Source organism: Pristiophorus japonicus, chromosome 9, assembly GCF_044704955.1.
Source record: "Pristiophorus japonicus isolate sPriJap1 chromosome 9, sPriJap1.hap1, whole genome shotgun sequence".
Classification (NCBI taxonomy): Eukaryota; Metazoa; Chordata; class Chondrichthyes; family Pristiophoridae; genus Pristiophorus; species Pristiophorus japonicus.
In genome coordinates this window covers 151,731,707-151,748,335 of record NC_091985.1, presented here as the reverse complement: position 1 = coordinate 151,748,335, position 16,629 = coordinate 151,731,707, and the positions used below count along the sequence as shown (strand labels likewise).

The 16,629-nt window shown below is 43.2% G+C and overlaps 1 protein-coding gene across 1 annotated transcript in view; it reads left to right on the top strand.

Annotated features, from left to right (window-relative positions):
• Window positions 1–16,629, top strand: part of igf2r (insulin-like growth factor 2 receptor) — a 205,297-nt gene that overhangs the window by 141,842 nt on the left and 46,826 nt on the right. The window contains exons 29-33 of the mRNA XM_070889968.1: window positions 1,003–1,106; window positions 1,647–1,780; window positions 12,155–12,354; window positions 15,091–15,217; window positions 16,110–16,244. Coding sequence (XP_070746069.1) covers window positions 1,003–1,106; window positions 1,647–1,780; window positions 12,155–12,354; window positions 15,091–15,217; window positions 16,110–16,244 — 700 coding nt within the window. The remainder of the gene's footprint in view (window positions 1–1,002; window positions 1,107–1,646; window positions 1,781–12,154; window positions 12,355–15,090; window positions 15,218–16,109; window positions 16,245–16,629) is intronic.

The window sequence follows — 16,629 nt, the reverse complement described above, 5'->3', positions numbered from 1 at the left end:
GATAAGGGGTAGGCCATTTAGGACTGAGATGAGGAGAAACTACTTCAGAGTTGTTAACCTGTGGAATTCCCTGCTGCAGAGAGTTGTTCATGCCAGTTCATTGAATATATTCAAGAGGGAGTTAGATATGGCCCTTATGGCTAAGGGGATCAAGGGGTATGGAGAGAAAACGGGAAAGGAGTACCGAGGGAATGATCAGCCATGATATTGGATGGTGAAGGGTCGAATGGCCTACTCCTGCACCTATTTTCTATGTTTCTAGGATAGAGAAGGATATGGCGTGAAGGTGGATAGGTGGGGTTATTCTGAGAAGGGGCGAAGTTTAGTTTAGCTAGGTAGTCTCCTCCAGTTCATAAATATAATTCTTCTTCATAGGTGGCCCCTCTTATCAAGATTGACTTGCTTCCATACCAAAAAGGGATGAGTTCACAGTTCATTATGCTGTTGTGATGAGCTGAAATGTGAAGTTATATTTAAGCAGAGTTCAGCTTGTGCTTGTCTACATAATGAGGGTTAAGCTATTTGAGTGTCACCACAGCTGAGCCCAATCCTCTCCTCCCCCAAAGCCACTAATAATGCCCTTTAAATGTATCATAGACTGGATAGCAACATCAGGAATGGTATATTGATCACAGACAAATTGACCAGATGGTACCGTACTACTGAGGCAATGGTTTTACTTTTTTTCCCTAAATATTTTTCTCCTTCTATTGGCAGGCTCGATTAGGTCATGAGTCATGACATAGTCTGAGCGCTGGTCTCAGTAAATCTAAAGCACTGCTTGCAAATGGCATATAGCTTGATTCAAATGTGACCAGTTAATACATTGTGAGCATTTCAATAAATGCTTTGTACAGAACTCCAGCAATATGATATCTTTTTTTTTTAGTGACGTTACCAGAATAATGCATTGATAACATTATGAAATTACAAACCTCAGTTGCACTTTCCGTTTAAAACGTCAGCGTATGTGTAAGTTTATATTGTGTTCACCCCTTGCAGGGAAAGCCAGTGTTTTTGAGGGAAACCCCAGATTGTACGTACATGTTTGAATGGCATACATCATATGCTTGCCCACCATTCCGATCCATTGATTGCACTTTAAGGTTTGTTTGCTTTTTCTTTAATAAATGCTCAGTTAAAGTAGACGTTGTTAAATTGTTTGTGTGATTGTTGAATCAAAAATTCTACAATATGAATTGTAGAATGGACCCAAGTGGGGTTGTCTTGAATTGGAATGCTTGGTATGGTAATAGATAATATAACAGCAAGCATTGGTTCACCTATTTATTCTAAGGATGAAATGTCATTGGTTCTTCTGATTGTCTTGTGTACATTGTGTCTTTACAAGGTTATGGTCCTCTTTTTTTTCATTTGGAATTTCTTGAATGAGTAACAATGAATGGGCTAAAAATATTTGTGATCCTAACAATGTATTTATCTTGTTCATTGTTTCCATTCCTTTGGCCAATCTGTTTCATTATACTGTGATGTGACTCTTTTAATAGTTTATTGTATTGGAAGCCTGTTGTTGATTAGTAGTTAAGATATCCTTTTTATTGTAGTTATCGAAAAAGCACGACCACAGTGCACTGTAAAAGTCGATGCAAGGTTACTTAATTTAAAACACACACCTTCCCTTTCAGGGACAAGGATGGAAATTCCTATGACCTTACTCCTTTATCACAGTCTCGAGAGAACTGGGAGATAGAACAGCAAGCAGGTGTTAAGCAGAAGTACTACTACATCAATATCTGCCATTCGTTGGTTCCCAAAAATGGTGAGTGCACTCAAACCAACAGAGGAGTGTGTAACCACGTGGCATCTGGTGGGCTCGTGCAGAACAGTTGTTTGGCCATTGTAATGATTGGGGTTATAGCCATTCCAGTCAAAAGCAGATTCTAGCATTAAAGGAAAGTGCTAGTACATTCACCATGAATTGGTCAAAGCAGGTGACCATTTTGATTCCTGAAATTTTCAGAGGGAGAAGCATAGAAAAGAATAGGAAAGTCCAAATCCATATATTCTGGGAACCTGGCACATTTCTTTTGATAACTAATGAGCTTTAATAATCAAAAATTCCCACCTAGAACTCAGACACTAGCTGGACCTAATGGACTTTCCAATATCCTTCTCTACCATTGTGGGAAATCACCGCAACCTGGAGGAGAGCGGCTAGTTTGCCTCGGTTTCAGCAAGGTCTGACTAATTTTATTAAAATTAATATGTGGTACCTATAGGTACCAACGATACAGGTAAAAAAACGGGATGAGGTCCTACGAGACGAATTTAGGGAGCTAGGAGTTAAATTTAAAAAGTAGGACCTCAAAAGTAGTAATCACAGGATTGCTACCAGTGCCACGTGCTAGTCAGAGTAGGAATCGCAGGATAGCTCAGATGAATACGTGGCTTGAGCAGTGGTGCAGAAGGGAGGGATTCAAATACCTGGGGGAATTGGGACCAGTACAAACTGGACGGTCTGCACCTAGGCAGGACCAGAACCAATGTCCGAGGGGGAGTGTTTGCTAGTGCTATTGGGGAGGAGTTAAACTAATATGGCAGGGGGGTGGGAACCTATGCAGGGAGTCAGAGGGAAATAAAATGGAGTCAGAAGCAAAAGATAGAAAGGAGAATAGTAAAAGTGGAGGGCAGAGAAACCCAAGGCAAAAAACAAAAAGGGCCACATTACAGCAAAATTCTAAAGGGGCAAAGTGTGTTAAAAAAGACAAGCCTGAAGGCTCTGTGCCTCAATGCGAGGAGTATTCGGAATAAGGTGGACGAATTAACTGCGCAGATAGCAGTTAACAGGTATGATGTAATTGGCATTACGGAGACATGGCTCCAGGGTGACCAAGGCTGGGAACTCAACATCCAAGGGTATTCAGCATTTAGGAAGGATAGACAGAAAGGAAAAGGAGGTGGGGTGGTGTTGCTGGTTAAAGAGGAAATTAATGCAATAGTAAGGAGGGACATTAGCCTGGATGATGTGGAATTGGTATGGGTGGAGCTGCGGAATTCCAAAGGGCAGAAAACGCTAGTGGGAGTTGTGTACAGACCACCAAACAGTAGTAGTGAGGTTGGGGACAGCATCAAACCAAGAAATAAGGGATGTGTGCGATAAAGGTACAGCAGTTATCATGGGTGACTTTAATCTACATATTGATTGGGCTAACCAAACTGGCAGCAATGCGGTGGAGGAAGATTTCCTGCAATGTATTAAGGATGGTTTTCTAGACCAGTATGTCAAGGAACCAACTAGAGGGCTGGCCATCCTAGACTGGGTGATGTGTAATGAGAAGGGACTAATTAGCAATCTTGTGTGAGGCCCCTTTGGGAAGAGTGACCATAATGTGGTAGAATTCTTTAGATGGAGAGTGGCACAGTTAATTCAGAAACTCGAGTCCTGAACTTAAGGAAAGGTAACTTTGACGGTATGAGGTATGAATTGGCGAGAATAGACTGGCAAAGGATACTTAAAGGGTTGACGGTGGATAAGCAATGGCAAACATTTAAAGTTCACATGGATGAACTTCAGCAATTGTACATCCCTGTCTGGAGTAAAAATAAAATGGAGAAGGTGGCTCAACCATGGCTAACAAGGGAAATTAAGGATAGTGTTAAAGCCAAGGAAGAGGCATATAATTTGGCTAGAAAAAGCAACAAACCTGAGGACTGGGAGAAATTTAGAATTCAACAGAGGAAGAATAAGGGTTTAATTAAGAGGGGGAAAATAGAGTACGAAAGGAAGCTTGCAGGGAACATAAAAACTGACTGCAAAAGCTTCTATAAATATGTGAAGAGAAAAAGATTAGTGAAGACAAACGTAGGTCCCTTGCAGTCGGATTCAGGTGAATTTATAATGGGGAACAAAGAAATGGCAGACCAATTGAATAAATACTTTGGTTCTGTCTTCACGAAGGAAGACACAAATAACCTTCCGATTGTACTAGGGGACAGTAGGTCTAGTGAGGAGGAGGAACTGAAGGATATCCTTATTAGGTGGGAAATTGTGTTCGGGAAACTGATGGGATTGAAGGTTGATAAATCCCTGGGGCCTGATAATCTGCATCCCAGAGTGCTTAAGGAAGTGGCCCTCGAAATAGTGGATGCATTGGTGATCATTTTCCAAGAGTCTATCCACTCTGGATCAGTTCCTATAGACTGGAGGGTAGCTAATGTAACACCACTTTTTAAAAAGGGAGGGAGACAGAAAGTGTGTAATTATAGACCGGTTAGCCTGACATCAGTAGTGGGGATAATGTTGGAATCAATCATTAAGGATGAAATAGCAGCGCTTTGGAAAGCAGTAACTGGATTGGACCAAGTCAGCATGGATTTACGAAAGGGAAATCGTGCTTGATGAATCTTCTGGAATTTTTTGAGGATGTAACTAGCAGAGTGGACAAAGGAGAACCAGTGGATGTGGTGTATTTGGACTTTCAGAAGACTTTTGACAAGGTCCCGCACAAGTGATTGATGTACAAAATCAAAGCGCATGGTATTGGGGGTAATGTATTGACATGGATAGAGAACTGGTTGGCAGACAGGAAGCAGAGAGTAGGGATAAATGGGTCCTTTTCAGAATGGCAGGCAGTGACTAGTGGAGTGCCGCAGGGCTCAGTGCTGGGACCCCAGCTCTTTACAATTTACATTAACGATTTAGATGAAGGAATTGTGTAATATCTCCAAGTTTGTGGATGACACTAAACTGGGTGGCGGTGTGAGCTGTGAGGAGGACGCTAAGAGGCTGCAGGGTGACTTGGACAGGTTAGGTGAGTGGGCAAATGCATGGCAGATGCAGTATAATGTGGATAAATGTGAGGTTATCCATTTTGGAGGCAAAAACACGAAGGCAGAATATTATCTGAATGGCGGCAGATTAGGAAAAGGGGAGGTGCAACGAGACCTGGGTGTCATGGTTCATCAGTCACCTGAAAGTGGGCATGCAGGTACAGCAGGCGATGAAGGCAAATGGTATGTTGGCCTTCATAGCTAGGGGATTTGAGTAGAGGAGCAGGGAGGTCTTACTGCAGTTGTACAGGGCCTTAGTGAGGCTTCACCTGGAATGTTGTGTACAATTTTGGTCTCCTAATCTGAGGAAGGATGTTCTTGCTATGGAGGGAGTGCAGCGAACATTCACCAGACTGATTCCGGGATGGCTGGACTGTCATATGAGGAGAGACTGGATCAACTGTGCCTTTATTCACTGGAGTTTAGAAGGATGAGAGGAGATCTCAGAAACATACAAGATTCTGACGGGACTGGACAGGTTAGATGTGGGAAGAATGTTCCCGATGTTGGGAGTCCAGAACCAGGGGACACAGTTTTAGGATAAAGGGTAGGCCATTTAGGACTGAGATGAGGAGAAACTTCTTCACTGAGTTGTTAACCTGTGGAATTCCCTACTGCAGAGAGTTGTTGATGCCAGTTCGTTGGATATATTCAAGAGGGAGTTAGATATGACCCTTACGGCTAAGGGGATCAAGGGGTATGGAGAGAAAGCAGGAAAGGGGTACTGAGGGAATGATCAGCCATGATATTGAATGGTGGTGCAGGCTCGAAGGGCCGAATGGCCTGCTCCTGCACCTATTTTCTATGTTTTAATATTTCTGATTGTTCTCTTCCGAGGTATGCTATGGCTAATTGTCAAACTTGTTCAGAGTGCCTGCACTACAGTAAAATAATTCGGGGAAGATGATATGATATGGGTAAATATGAAAGTTGTTCATGATGTACAGAGTAGGGGCAGGGAATAGGTTGAGGAAGCAGAGGGGGATAGTCTTCATCTTTTGAATGTGGTATTTGAGATGAGAGTGGAAGGAGATCAGAGGAGGAGCTGGGCTGGTTCTTGCCCTGCAGGATAATCCTGGAATAGTGGGAGGATTTGGTTGAAGAGAGCTCGGTATGAAAATGCATTGGCTCATGAAGCCAGATCTGTGATGGACAACCAGAGTAGTAGTTGTGCTCTAACCTGGGACTCCTGAGTTCATGGTGCAATGATGGAAATGGGAAACAGTGAGAGATTTGGATGTGTTGAGGGAATTGCAGACACAAGCAAGCCAACCCAGAAGCAGGTTGGGTGCAGTAGATCGTTCAAGATGGATGGAGGGTCTTAAATATATCACGGAGTATTTTTAAAGCAAAACCTTTTCTTACAAAAATAAAATTACATTATGAAATGCTGCCCGATTACGCTGGTTCACGGCAGATTTTGCTTTGGATGCCCTTCCTGTCCCTCTTGTGGGAATGTCGAGCCTGTACGCAAACTTATCCCCTCTTTGAAGGGGATATGCAAATGTATTTTAGCGAAACTTTAGGGGGATGGGAAAGAGAGAAGAAACACTTTACTAAACAGGTGCAATTTACACCGGACTCTACCCCTAGATTTTGAAATGAAACTAAAAGGAGGCTGACATTTATGACTGCAATGAGGAAATAGAGGACAACTGAGAATGGAAGTAAGAGAATATCAAATTAGATTAGCAGCTAGCATAAAAGGAAACCCCAAAGTATTTTAGAAAAATATAAAATGTAAAAGCATAGTCAAAGGAAAAGGTGGGCCAATTCGGGAACAAAAAGGTGATCTTTGAAGTAACGGAGAAGGTTGGTGAAGGTAGTGCGGTTGATATGTATCTGGACCTTCAAAAGGCATTTGATAAAGTGCCACATAATAGACGTGTCGGCATAATTGAATCCATGGGATAAAAGGGGCTGTGGCAGTGTGGACATGAAATTGGTTGAGGGATAGAAAGCACAGAGTAGTGGTGAACGGTTGTTTTTCAGACTGGAGGGTATTGTACAGTGCTCTCCCCAAGGGGTCTGCATTGGACCCACTGCTCTTTTGTCACAATGACCTGGACTTGGGATACAGGGCATCATTTCATAGTTTGTAGATGACACAAAACTCTGTAATGTAGTTAGCTGTGAGAATGATCGTAACAGACTTCAGGAGGACATAGATAAACTGATGAACACAGAGGTGTGAAATGATACATTTTAGTAGGAAGAATGAGGAGAGGAAATATAAACTAAATGGTACAATATTAGAGGGTGCAGGAATAGAGAGACATGTCTAAAGGTGACGGGACAAATTGAAAAGGTTTCTTAAAAGGCATACAGTATCCTTGGCATTGAGTACAAATGTAAGGAAGTTATGTTAAACCGCTGGAGTATTATCTTCAATTCTGGGCACCACACTTTCAGAAGATGTTAAGGCTTTAGAGAGGCATCAACATTTTTTTACTGCAATGGTACCAGAGATGAAAGATTTCAGTTATGTGGAGAGACTAGTGAGACTGCAGTTGTTCTCCATGGAGCAGAGAAGACGGCGAGGAGTTTTGATAGAGGTGTTCAAAATCATACAGTTTGGATAGCTATTTCCAGTGGCAGAAGGGTTGGTAATTAGCAAGAGAACCAGAGGTGAGATGATTTATTTATGCAGCTTATGATCTGGAATGCACTGTTTGAAAGAGTGGTGGAAGCAGATTCAAGGAGATATTTCACAACTCTCAAAGATATTCCAGTGAGGAGGAAAGGGTGTAAGAGAAAAGATTAGCCATCTGTGGCTACCTAAAGAAATAAAGGACAGTATCCAATTAAAAAAAAACAAAGGCATACAAAGTGGCCAAAACTAGTGGGAGGACAGAAGCCTGGGAAGCTTTTAAAAGCCAGCAAAGAACAACTTAAAAAAAAATTAAGAAAGGAAAGATAGACAATGAAAGTAACCAAGCACAAAATATAAAAACAGATAGCAAGTTTCTATAGGTATATAAAAAGGAAAAGGGTGGCTAAAGTAAATGTTGGTCCCTTGGAGGACAAGACTGGGGAATTAGTAATGGGGAACATGGAGGTGGCAGAAACTCTGAACAAATATTTTGTATCAGTCTTTACAGTAGAACACACTAACAATATTCTGACAGTGGAGAGTCAAGGGGCTATGGGGGGGGAGGAACTTAACACAATCACTAAGGAGGTGATACTCTAAGATAATGGGACTAAAGGCAGATAAATCCCCTGGACCTGATGGCTTGCATCCTAGGGTCTTAAGTAGTGGCAGGGATTGTGGATGCATTGGTTGTAATTTACCAAAATTCCCTGGATTCTGGGGAGGTCCCAGCAGATTGGAAAACAGCAAATGTAATGCCCCTGTTTTTTAAAAAAAAAAGGAGGCAGACAAAAGCAGGAAACTATAGACCAGTTAGCCTAACATTTGTTGGGAAAATGTTGGAGTCCATTATTAAAGAAGCAGTAGCAGGACATTTGGAAAAGCAAAATTCGGTCAGGCAGAGTCAGCATGGATTTATGAAGGGGAAGTCATGTTTGACAAATTTGCTAGAATTCTTTGAGAATGTAACAAACAGGGTGGATAAAGGGGAACCAGTGGATGTGGTGTATTTGGACGTCCCGAAGGCATTTGACAAGGTGCCACATAAAAGGTTACTGCACAAGATAAAAGTTCACGGGGTTGGGGGTAATATAATAGCATGGATAGAGGATTGGCTAACTAATAGAACAGAGTCGGGATAAATGGTTCATTATCTGGTTGGCAACCAGTAACTAGTGGGGTGCCGCAGGGATCAGTGTTGGGATCCCAACAATTTATAATCTATAACGACTTGGAAGAAGGGACTGAGTGTAATATAGCCAAGTTTGCTGCTGATACAAAGATGGGAAGAAAAGCACTGTGAGGCCACACAGAATCTGCAAAAGGACATAGACAGGCTAAGTGGGCAAAAATTTGGCAGATGGTATATAATGTTGGAAAGTAAGAGGTTATGTACTTTGGCAGAAAAAAAAATCAAAGAGCAAGTTATTATTTAAATGGAGAAAGATTGCAAAGTGCTGCAATACAGCAGGACCTGGGGATACTTGTGCAGATACAGCAAGTGATCAGGAAGGCCAATGGAATTTTGGCCTTTATTGCAAAGGGGATGGAGTATAAAAGCAGGGAAGTCTTGCTACAGTTGTACAGGGTATTGGTGAGGCCACACCTGGAATACTGCGTGCAGTTTTGATTTCCATATTTACGAAAGGATATACTTTGGAGGCAGTTCAAAGAAGGTTCACTAGGTTGATTCCGGGGATGAGGGGGTTGACTTCTGAGGAAAGGTTGAGTAGGTTGGGCCTCCACTCATTGGGATTCAGAAGAATGAGGTGTGATCTTAGCGAAATGTATAAGATTATGAGGGGGCTTGACAAGGTGGATGGAGAGAGGATGTTTCCACTGATAGGGGAGACTAGTACCAGAGGGCATGATCTTAGAATAAGGGGCTGTCCATTTAAAACAGAGATGAGGAGAAATTCCTTGAGGGTTGTAAATCTGTGGAATGCGCTGCCTCAGACAGATGTGGAATCTGGGACATTGAATAAATTTAAGACTGAAATAGACAGTTTCTTAAACAATAAGGGGATAAGAGGTTATAGGAGCAGGTGGGGAAGTGGAGTCGAGTCCATGATCAGATCAGCCGTGATCTTATTGAATGGTGGAGCAGGCTCGAGGGCCTGTATGGCCTACTCCTGTTCCTATTATATTATTATGTAATAATAACTTTCAAAAGGGGATTGCATAAAAGAGCAGCGGGGTGATGCTAATTGAAAAACTCTTTCAAATAGCTGGCACAGACCCAATCGGCCCAATAGCAACCTTCTGCACTATATCATTCTATGATGCTTTATTCGGGGGAGTTCTCCCTGGTGTCCTGGCCAATACAGGTGCAACCTCCCAAATCTGGAGTTCCAAAATCTGGACATCGCGCTGAGGGGTCGTCCAAAATCGGGAAATATGTTCCGAAATCTGGACTTTTTTTTAATAGGAAGCAAAGTAACTCCCCGCTGCCTCCGGTCTTCCTTCCTAGATTGGGTTGTCTCGCTGTATCCTGGGGCTGGCTGCTCCTCTTCTCTCCGGTGTTTGCTCCTCGGTCGGGTTGTCGCGTTGTGTCCTGGGGCTGGCTGCTCCTTCTCTCCGGTGTTCCTTCCTAGGGTCGGGTCGTCGCGCTATGTCCTGGGGCTGGCTGCTCCTTCTCTCCGGTATTCCTTCCTAGGTCGGGTCGTGCTGTGTCCTGGGACTGGCTGCTCCTCTTCTCCGGTATTCCTTCCTAGGTCGGGTCGCGCTGTGTCCTGGGGCTGGCTGCTCCTCTTCTCTCCGATGTTTGCTCCTCAGTCGGATTGGCGTGCTGTCAGGAAAATACAGGTACACAAAAGTCGGTCCAAGGGTTTCCAGATTCGGGACTTCGGATTTCTCTTCCGAAATCCGGAAATACCCGAACCTCAGCTCGGTCGTTTCCACATTCGGGACATCGGATTTCTCGGTCGGGTTGTCGCGCTGTGTCCTGGGGCTGGCTGCTCCTTCTCTCCGGTATTCCTTCCTAGGTCGGGTCGTCGCGCTGTGTCCCGGGGCTGGCTGCTCCTTCTCTTCGGTATTCCTTCCTCGGTCGGGTCGTCGCGCTGTGTCCTGGGGCTGGCTGCTCCTTCTCTCCGGTATTCCTTCCTAGGTCGGGTCGTCGCGCTGTGTCCCGGGGCTGGCTGCTCCTTCTCTCCGGTATTCCTTCCTCGGTCGGGTCGTCGCGCTGTGTCCCGGGGCTGGCTGCTCCCCTTCTCTCCGGTGTTTGCTCCTCGGTCGGGTTGTCGCGATGTGTCCTGGGGCTGGCTGCTCCTTCTCTCCGGTATTCCTTCCTAGGTCGGGTCGTCGCGCTGTGTCCTGGGGCTGGCTGCTCCTCTTCTCTCCGGTATTCCTTCCTAGGTCGGGTTGTCACGCTGTGTCCTGGGGCTGGCTGCTCCTCTTCTCCGGTATTCCTTCCTAGGTCGGGTCGCGCTGTGTCCTGGGGCTGGCTGCTCCTCTTCTCTCCGGTGTTTGCTCCTCGGTCGGATTGGCGTGCTGTCAGGAAAATACAGGTACACAAAAGTCGGTCCAAGGGTTTCCAGATTCGGGACTTCGGATTTCTCTTCCGACATCCGGAAATACCCGAACCTCAGCTCTGGCGTTTCCACATTCGGGACATCGGATTTCTGTTCCGATATCCGGAATGGCCTTGGTCCCGAGGTTTCTGGATTTGGGAGGTTGTACCTGTATTTATCCCTCAACCTAAAACAGATTACCTGATCACTTATCTCATTGCTGTTTGTTGGACCTTGCTGGGGGCAAATTTTCTGCCGCGTTTCCTACTTTACAACAGTGATTACGCTTAAAGTACTTACTTGGTTGTAAAGCATTTTGTGATGTCCTGAGGTCATAAAAAGAGCTACATAAATGCAACGTCTGTCCCTCTTTTGCATTCCTTTCCTCATTTCTTTCTCTTATTGTTTCTTTTCTTTCTTTCATGCCTATTGTTCTCAGCTTATAGGTTGTGCTATATTGATTCTTGCTGAGATGTTGCATGTAGGTTAATAACCTGATTTTCAAGCTGTAGAAGATTCCTTTCATTGAACTCTTAAATGGCATGGCAGATGTTGTGGGGATTTTGAGCTGGACCCCAAACTTCTTTATTTTGTGCTGTGGAGAGCAGTTTTAATGGTGGTGTTGCAGCACTCTTGGAAACTGGAAATTCAGTTGTCCAAAATCTGTTTGGAATGTGCAGTCCTGGAGAGCAGATCTGTGTGTTAACTTTCGAATCTGGGTCAAAGAGGTAGGTTTGAAGGAGGGCGGAAAGGTTTAGACGTAGAGTTCCAGAGCTTGGGTCCAAGGCAACAGAAGGCATGGCCACCAATGGTTGAGTGATTATAATCAGGGATGCTCGAGGGCAGAATTAGAGGAGCGCAGACATCTTTGGGTGGGGGGTGGCGTGGAGGACGGTTGTGGGGCTGGAGGTAGAGATGGGGAGGGGCGAAACCATTGAGGGATTTGAAAATAAGGATGAGAATTTTGAAATCGAGGTGATACTTTAGGAGAGATTTGTTCAATGTAATTTGGAGAGGATTTGAATAAGAGTTGAGCTTGAAATTCATGACTGTCTATCTAAGATACTCTGTTCTCTGCAAGGAATTTTATTTCTAATATGTATGGGTTATCATATAGTTACTTTTTTTTTGGCATATGGGCATTGTTCGAGTTAGATTTTTTTTGTTGCCCTGAGAGAATTCTGTTGTTTGCATGTTTGTTCGTACTCTGATTAATTTAAGCATTGAATGCTGTTCTAATCGTGGTTTTTCTCCTTTGTAGGTGGCTGGGCCTGTCCCTTCAGTGCAGCTGCCTGCCTGAAGAATGGCACCAAGTACACAAATCTCGGTGAGGTAACTGCAGGACCAAAGTGGGCAGAACATGGTCTGCTTGTCCTACAGTATCAAAATGGTGACCAATGTCCTGATGGAATTCGCAATAAGACAACAATCATTCGTTTTAAATGTGATGAAAGTGCAATTGTAAGTCTGTCTTCGGGAACAAGATTTTAATTTCAAGTTAAATAAAAGTCAAAAGGAATGGGAAAACTAATACGGAACAAATTGTATTGTTGCTATGTAGTGGAAAATCTTTATAACTTCAAGCCTATGGTTTGCTTTACTTTTCTTGGGTTCCTCATTTGAGACGCTCAAGCAATGGTCTAGTTTATTTGTAACTTTTCTGTTTAATCTGTAACACCTCTGTTCCTTCTATTGCTGATACGTGGGAGTAGCTATTCTATCTACCGTCGTCCTCTGGCCCAATGTGGATGCAGGTCACTGGGGATGCACAACTTAGTTGCACTCTGCTCATCCACCCAGATTGAATCATCGTTATCAGGCAGTCCCTCGAAATGAGGATGACTTGCTTCCATGCTAAAAAGGGATGAGTTCACAGGTGTTTCAATGAAGGATCTAACATTCCAGGTCTTGAACTACATCCTGAAGGGTGGAAGATGCCTGAGAGTAGATTTTTTTAACACCAGCCACCACATGGACTTGACAGAGCTTGGTCTTGGTCCAGTGGCAAGGGTAAACCAAGACAACTGGAGACCTGCTCTGCTGCACAGACCTAGTGTGCACACACATTGCAGTGTGGGCTGGCCCGTACTGCCCCTGGGCCCTCGCCTCTCCTGGGCCCTGATCACATTGAATAGAGTATGACCAGGTAACGGGGTGCTTTTCAGGTTTGTAAATTATCTTTAGCTGGTAGATTATTGGGGAAGGCATTATATCACCAACCAGCCTCAGTGAACGAATATTGAGCATCAAGTGGAAATTTAAAATATCTAATGTGATTTTGTACGGCTGTCCACTGCATTGTTTTTATAATATATATTGATTTTTATTCTCTGGTATGGATGATGCTGGGTAAAGGATTGCCCATTCCTAGTTGCCCCGAGAAGGTAGTGGGGGGGGCCCCTCTCCTGGAGCTTCTGCAGTCCTTGGGTGGATGGTACTCCTACAAGGGTGTTGGATAGGGAGTTCCAGGATATTGGCCCAGAGAAAGAGGGCGGCTGGTAATGTGTCCAAGTCAGGATGGTATGTGACTTGGAGGCGATCTGTTCCCACAATATTGCCATTCTTGTCGTCCTCCTTGGTAGAGGTCATAAGGAAGAGAGGTGCTGCCAAAGTGACCTTGGTGTGTTGCTGCAATGCATCCTGCAGATCACACCTCCTGCAGCTGCAGTGTGCTGGGGATGGATGGATGGAATCGAGTGGCAGGGGCTCATTCAGCTGAAGGGCAATGTATTGGGCAGTGCAGGTGTACCGCAGACTAAAATGGGTCTTCCAGGAGATGTAAATATCACTATCCAGCAGTAGTGGATTATTAGTTTGTATATCATCCCCTGCATTCTCCGTTCCCATTCATAACTACTCCACTGTGGGTAGGTGTCGAGCAAAGGTCATGGGGCTGGAATTTCCAATGGCTTACCGCCCAGATGAGCGGTAATTTCCTACCTGAGTTACACCGGTGGTTTCGAAGTCCCGCTGGGGAGCGGACCGCAGATGGCTCTGGCGCAATTTTTGGCTGAGCGGGGACCTGTCGGTAAGTATGAAAAAAAAATGTTTTTAATGCCCATGAGGAACAGCGGAGCTGGGCGGTAAGTAAGTGGACCTACAAGGAAAAAGGGAAGTGATTGGTTTTTTACGATTTATTTTCAAAATCTGTTGGGGTGATTTAAGTGTTTTGGGAATCTTTTTTGGTTTTTTGTTGGGTTTTTTGAAAAATAATTTTTATTTTTTTTTCTCTCGTGCTGGGCCCAACATGCAGCCTGGAGGTAAATTTTTACAGATTTTTATGTTTATTGCCTTTTTTAAGGCACTTTATCGCCCAGATTGGGGATGCCAAGGCCCATATTTTTCGCTGGGCGGATTTTAAAACATTTTTTCGGGAAGTTTTCGCCGACGATAATCTTCCCAGCTGTAGCAGTTTTTTGGGTGGCAATTGGGTGCTGGCAGGCTTTGGGGAAATTCTAGTCCTAGATCTTTTAAAGGAAGGGAAAATTGGAGGGATAATCGAGGCAAATCCTCCTGGTTCGTGTCAGTACCTTGGCGCAGTTTCCAAGCCAGTCAGTCTAATGTGGCATGAAAAGCAGAAAGGAGATAAAATAAAAAAAAACTAACAGGCTAATCAATACATTGCTGTTTTGTCAAATATACACATCTGTTGTGTCATGTACGACAAAAGAGCTGAGAGCCTGCTCTATACCCAAATCACTTGCCTTGGAAGAGACTGCACAGAATAGGAAAGAAGTGAACATTTGCCAGATCAGTCCAAGTCTGATGGTCACTGAGGACTAAGAATGCCCATGGGTGCGGAGCTTTTTGCAGAGAATGGGCCTGACCTGTAGGCGGTGAAGATTATAGTATATGCACCTGCAGTGTCTAGATAATCCTGTCCAGGGCAGTTGGTGACTTGTTTTATGTTTGATGTATTGGATTTGTTTAGTTGATCTGATTGTTTGAGTAAATTCTGTCCAGTATAAGTGGGATGCATTGAACTTGGAGGAAGTTTTGCCTCAAAATATAATTGGCATATGATGTAGCAAATCTTAAGTGTACTGAAGAGAAAGTGCCGAGTGTGTAGGTGTACATTGGAAAGATTTGTCGCCCATTTTGACACAACTAGTGCAGAAAGAATTTTGGTCAGCAAATACTTAGTTAATTTTAATTTTAAAATAAGAATGTCCCTTTTAATAATCTATCTTTCTGTAGAACACAAAGCCAGACCTGATTACTGTCATTGAAGATTGCGAGTATACGTTTATGTGGTTCACGGCTGTCGCTTGCCCAGTGACCAAGAATGTACACGATCAGTGCCTTGTGACTAATCCGATTACAGGTCAGTAATCTGCATCACTTTTCAAATACCCAAATAATGACTCAAACATTTCATGAAATTTGCTTCCTTTCAAACCTGAAAGCAATAAATTACACACTGAACCCTTATCTGCAATTAGAGTAACTAGTTACAAGAAATGATCTGAAATGGGAAATGTATTTTAAAAGCCGAGAAAACAGGAGGATGTAAAATAAAAACCAAGTGCTGATTATTGAATGGAAACCATCCTGTTTGCACTGAAAGCCTGTAATGAGACTAAATTGCTCCCTAGGTAATACCTGGGGAAAAGTCAAAATAACTTGCATAATCCCAAATCAGAACAGCGACTGCTGGAAACATTCAGCAGGTCAGTTAGCATCTGTGGCGAGAAAGCAGGAGTTAATGTTCCATGTATGAACCTTTCATCAGAACTTTGTCCACACCTGAAATGCTCACTCATTGGTTCTTGCCACAGATGCTGACGGACATATTGAGTGTTTCCAGCATATTCTGTTTTTGATTTGCAGTATTTTTGCTTTTTGTTTATATTTTTAAAAAGCCCCAACTCCGAGTTGTAATAATTATTTGCAACATGTGATGTTTAGTCAGATACCATTCATCAGGTAATCCAAGGCTACAGTAAATTGCAGTGCAGGGCTTCAATTAACTTCAGCTTCTGCTGCTTTATGCTTATGTTTTCTTCAGAGATGAATGTAAAGCTTTGATTCACTGGCAATGTTTTGCATAGAAATCCTTTAACCTTTTTTTAATGAACTGATTTTTTTAACGTGCTGATTTATTTATATGCCTTTATACTATTGTACTACTTACATTTAACTGAAGTTATGCATTAATTTGTTTTGCTGAATTACTTGCTGGTGCTGTTTTTAATGCTGCATTTTTATGTATCTAGGCCACTTATTTGACCTGAACTCACTACGAACCAATCAAGGCTACGTTGTATATGACCGTAAAATCGAAGGAAAATTTATTCGCCTTAATGTTTGCGATAAGGTGCAAAACGCTGGTTGTTCAGGAGATGAAGTTGGTATGTATTGAAAGGACACCTACTTGTGTTACCTGTATCTCAATTTGTGTCCTGAGTTGCAGTATTTTGAGAGTTAAACCAATTGTATGCTGCTGTTGTAGCAGGGCTTCTCTTATGGTCTAATCAAACTTTTATTTAAGACAGTTGTATTCTGTCAAGGTATTCAATTTGACTTAATTCCAACTAACCGTGTAGAATTAATGATAATCCTAATGTATTGCAGCTTTTTCCAAGTATTCTGTTTAGTTTTCTGCCCCCTCAAATGACGAATGCAAATTTTATATTGTCATAAGGGAGTAATACTTTTGCAGTGAGGGGTGGGTGAAGTGTTTTTAATTCAAAGAGCTCCCCTTAGAAAGATAAAACACTTACTTAAAATATCTTT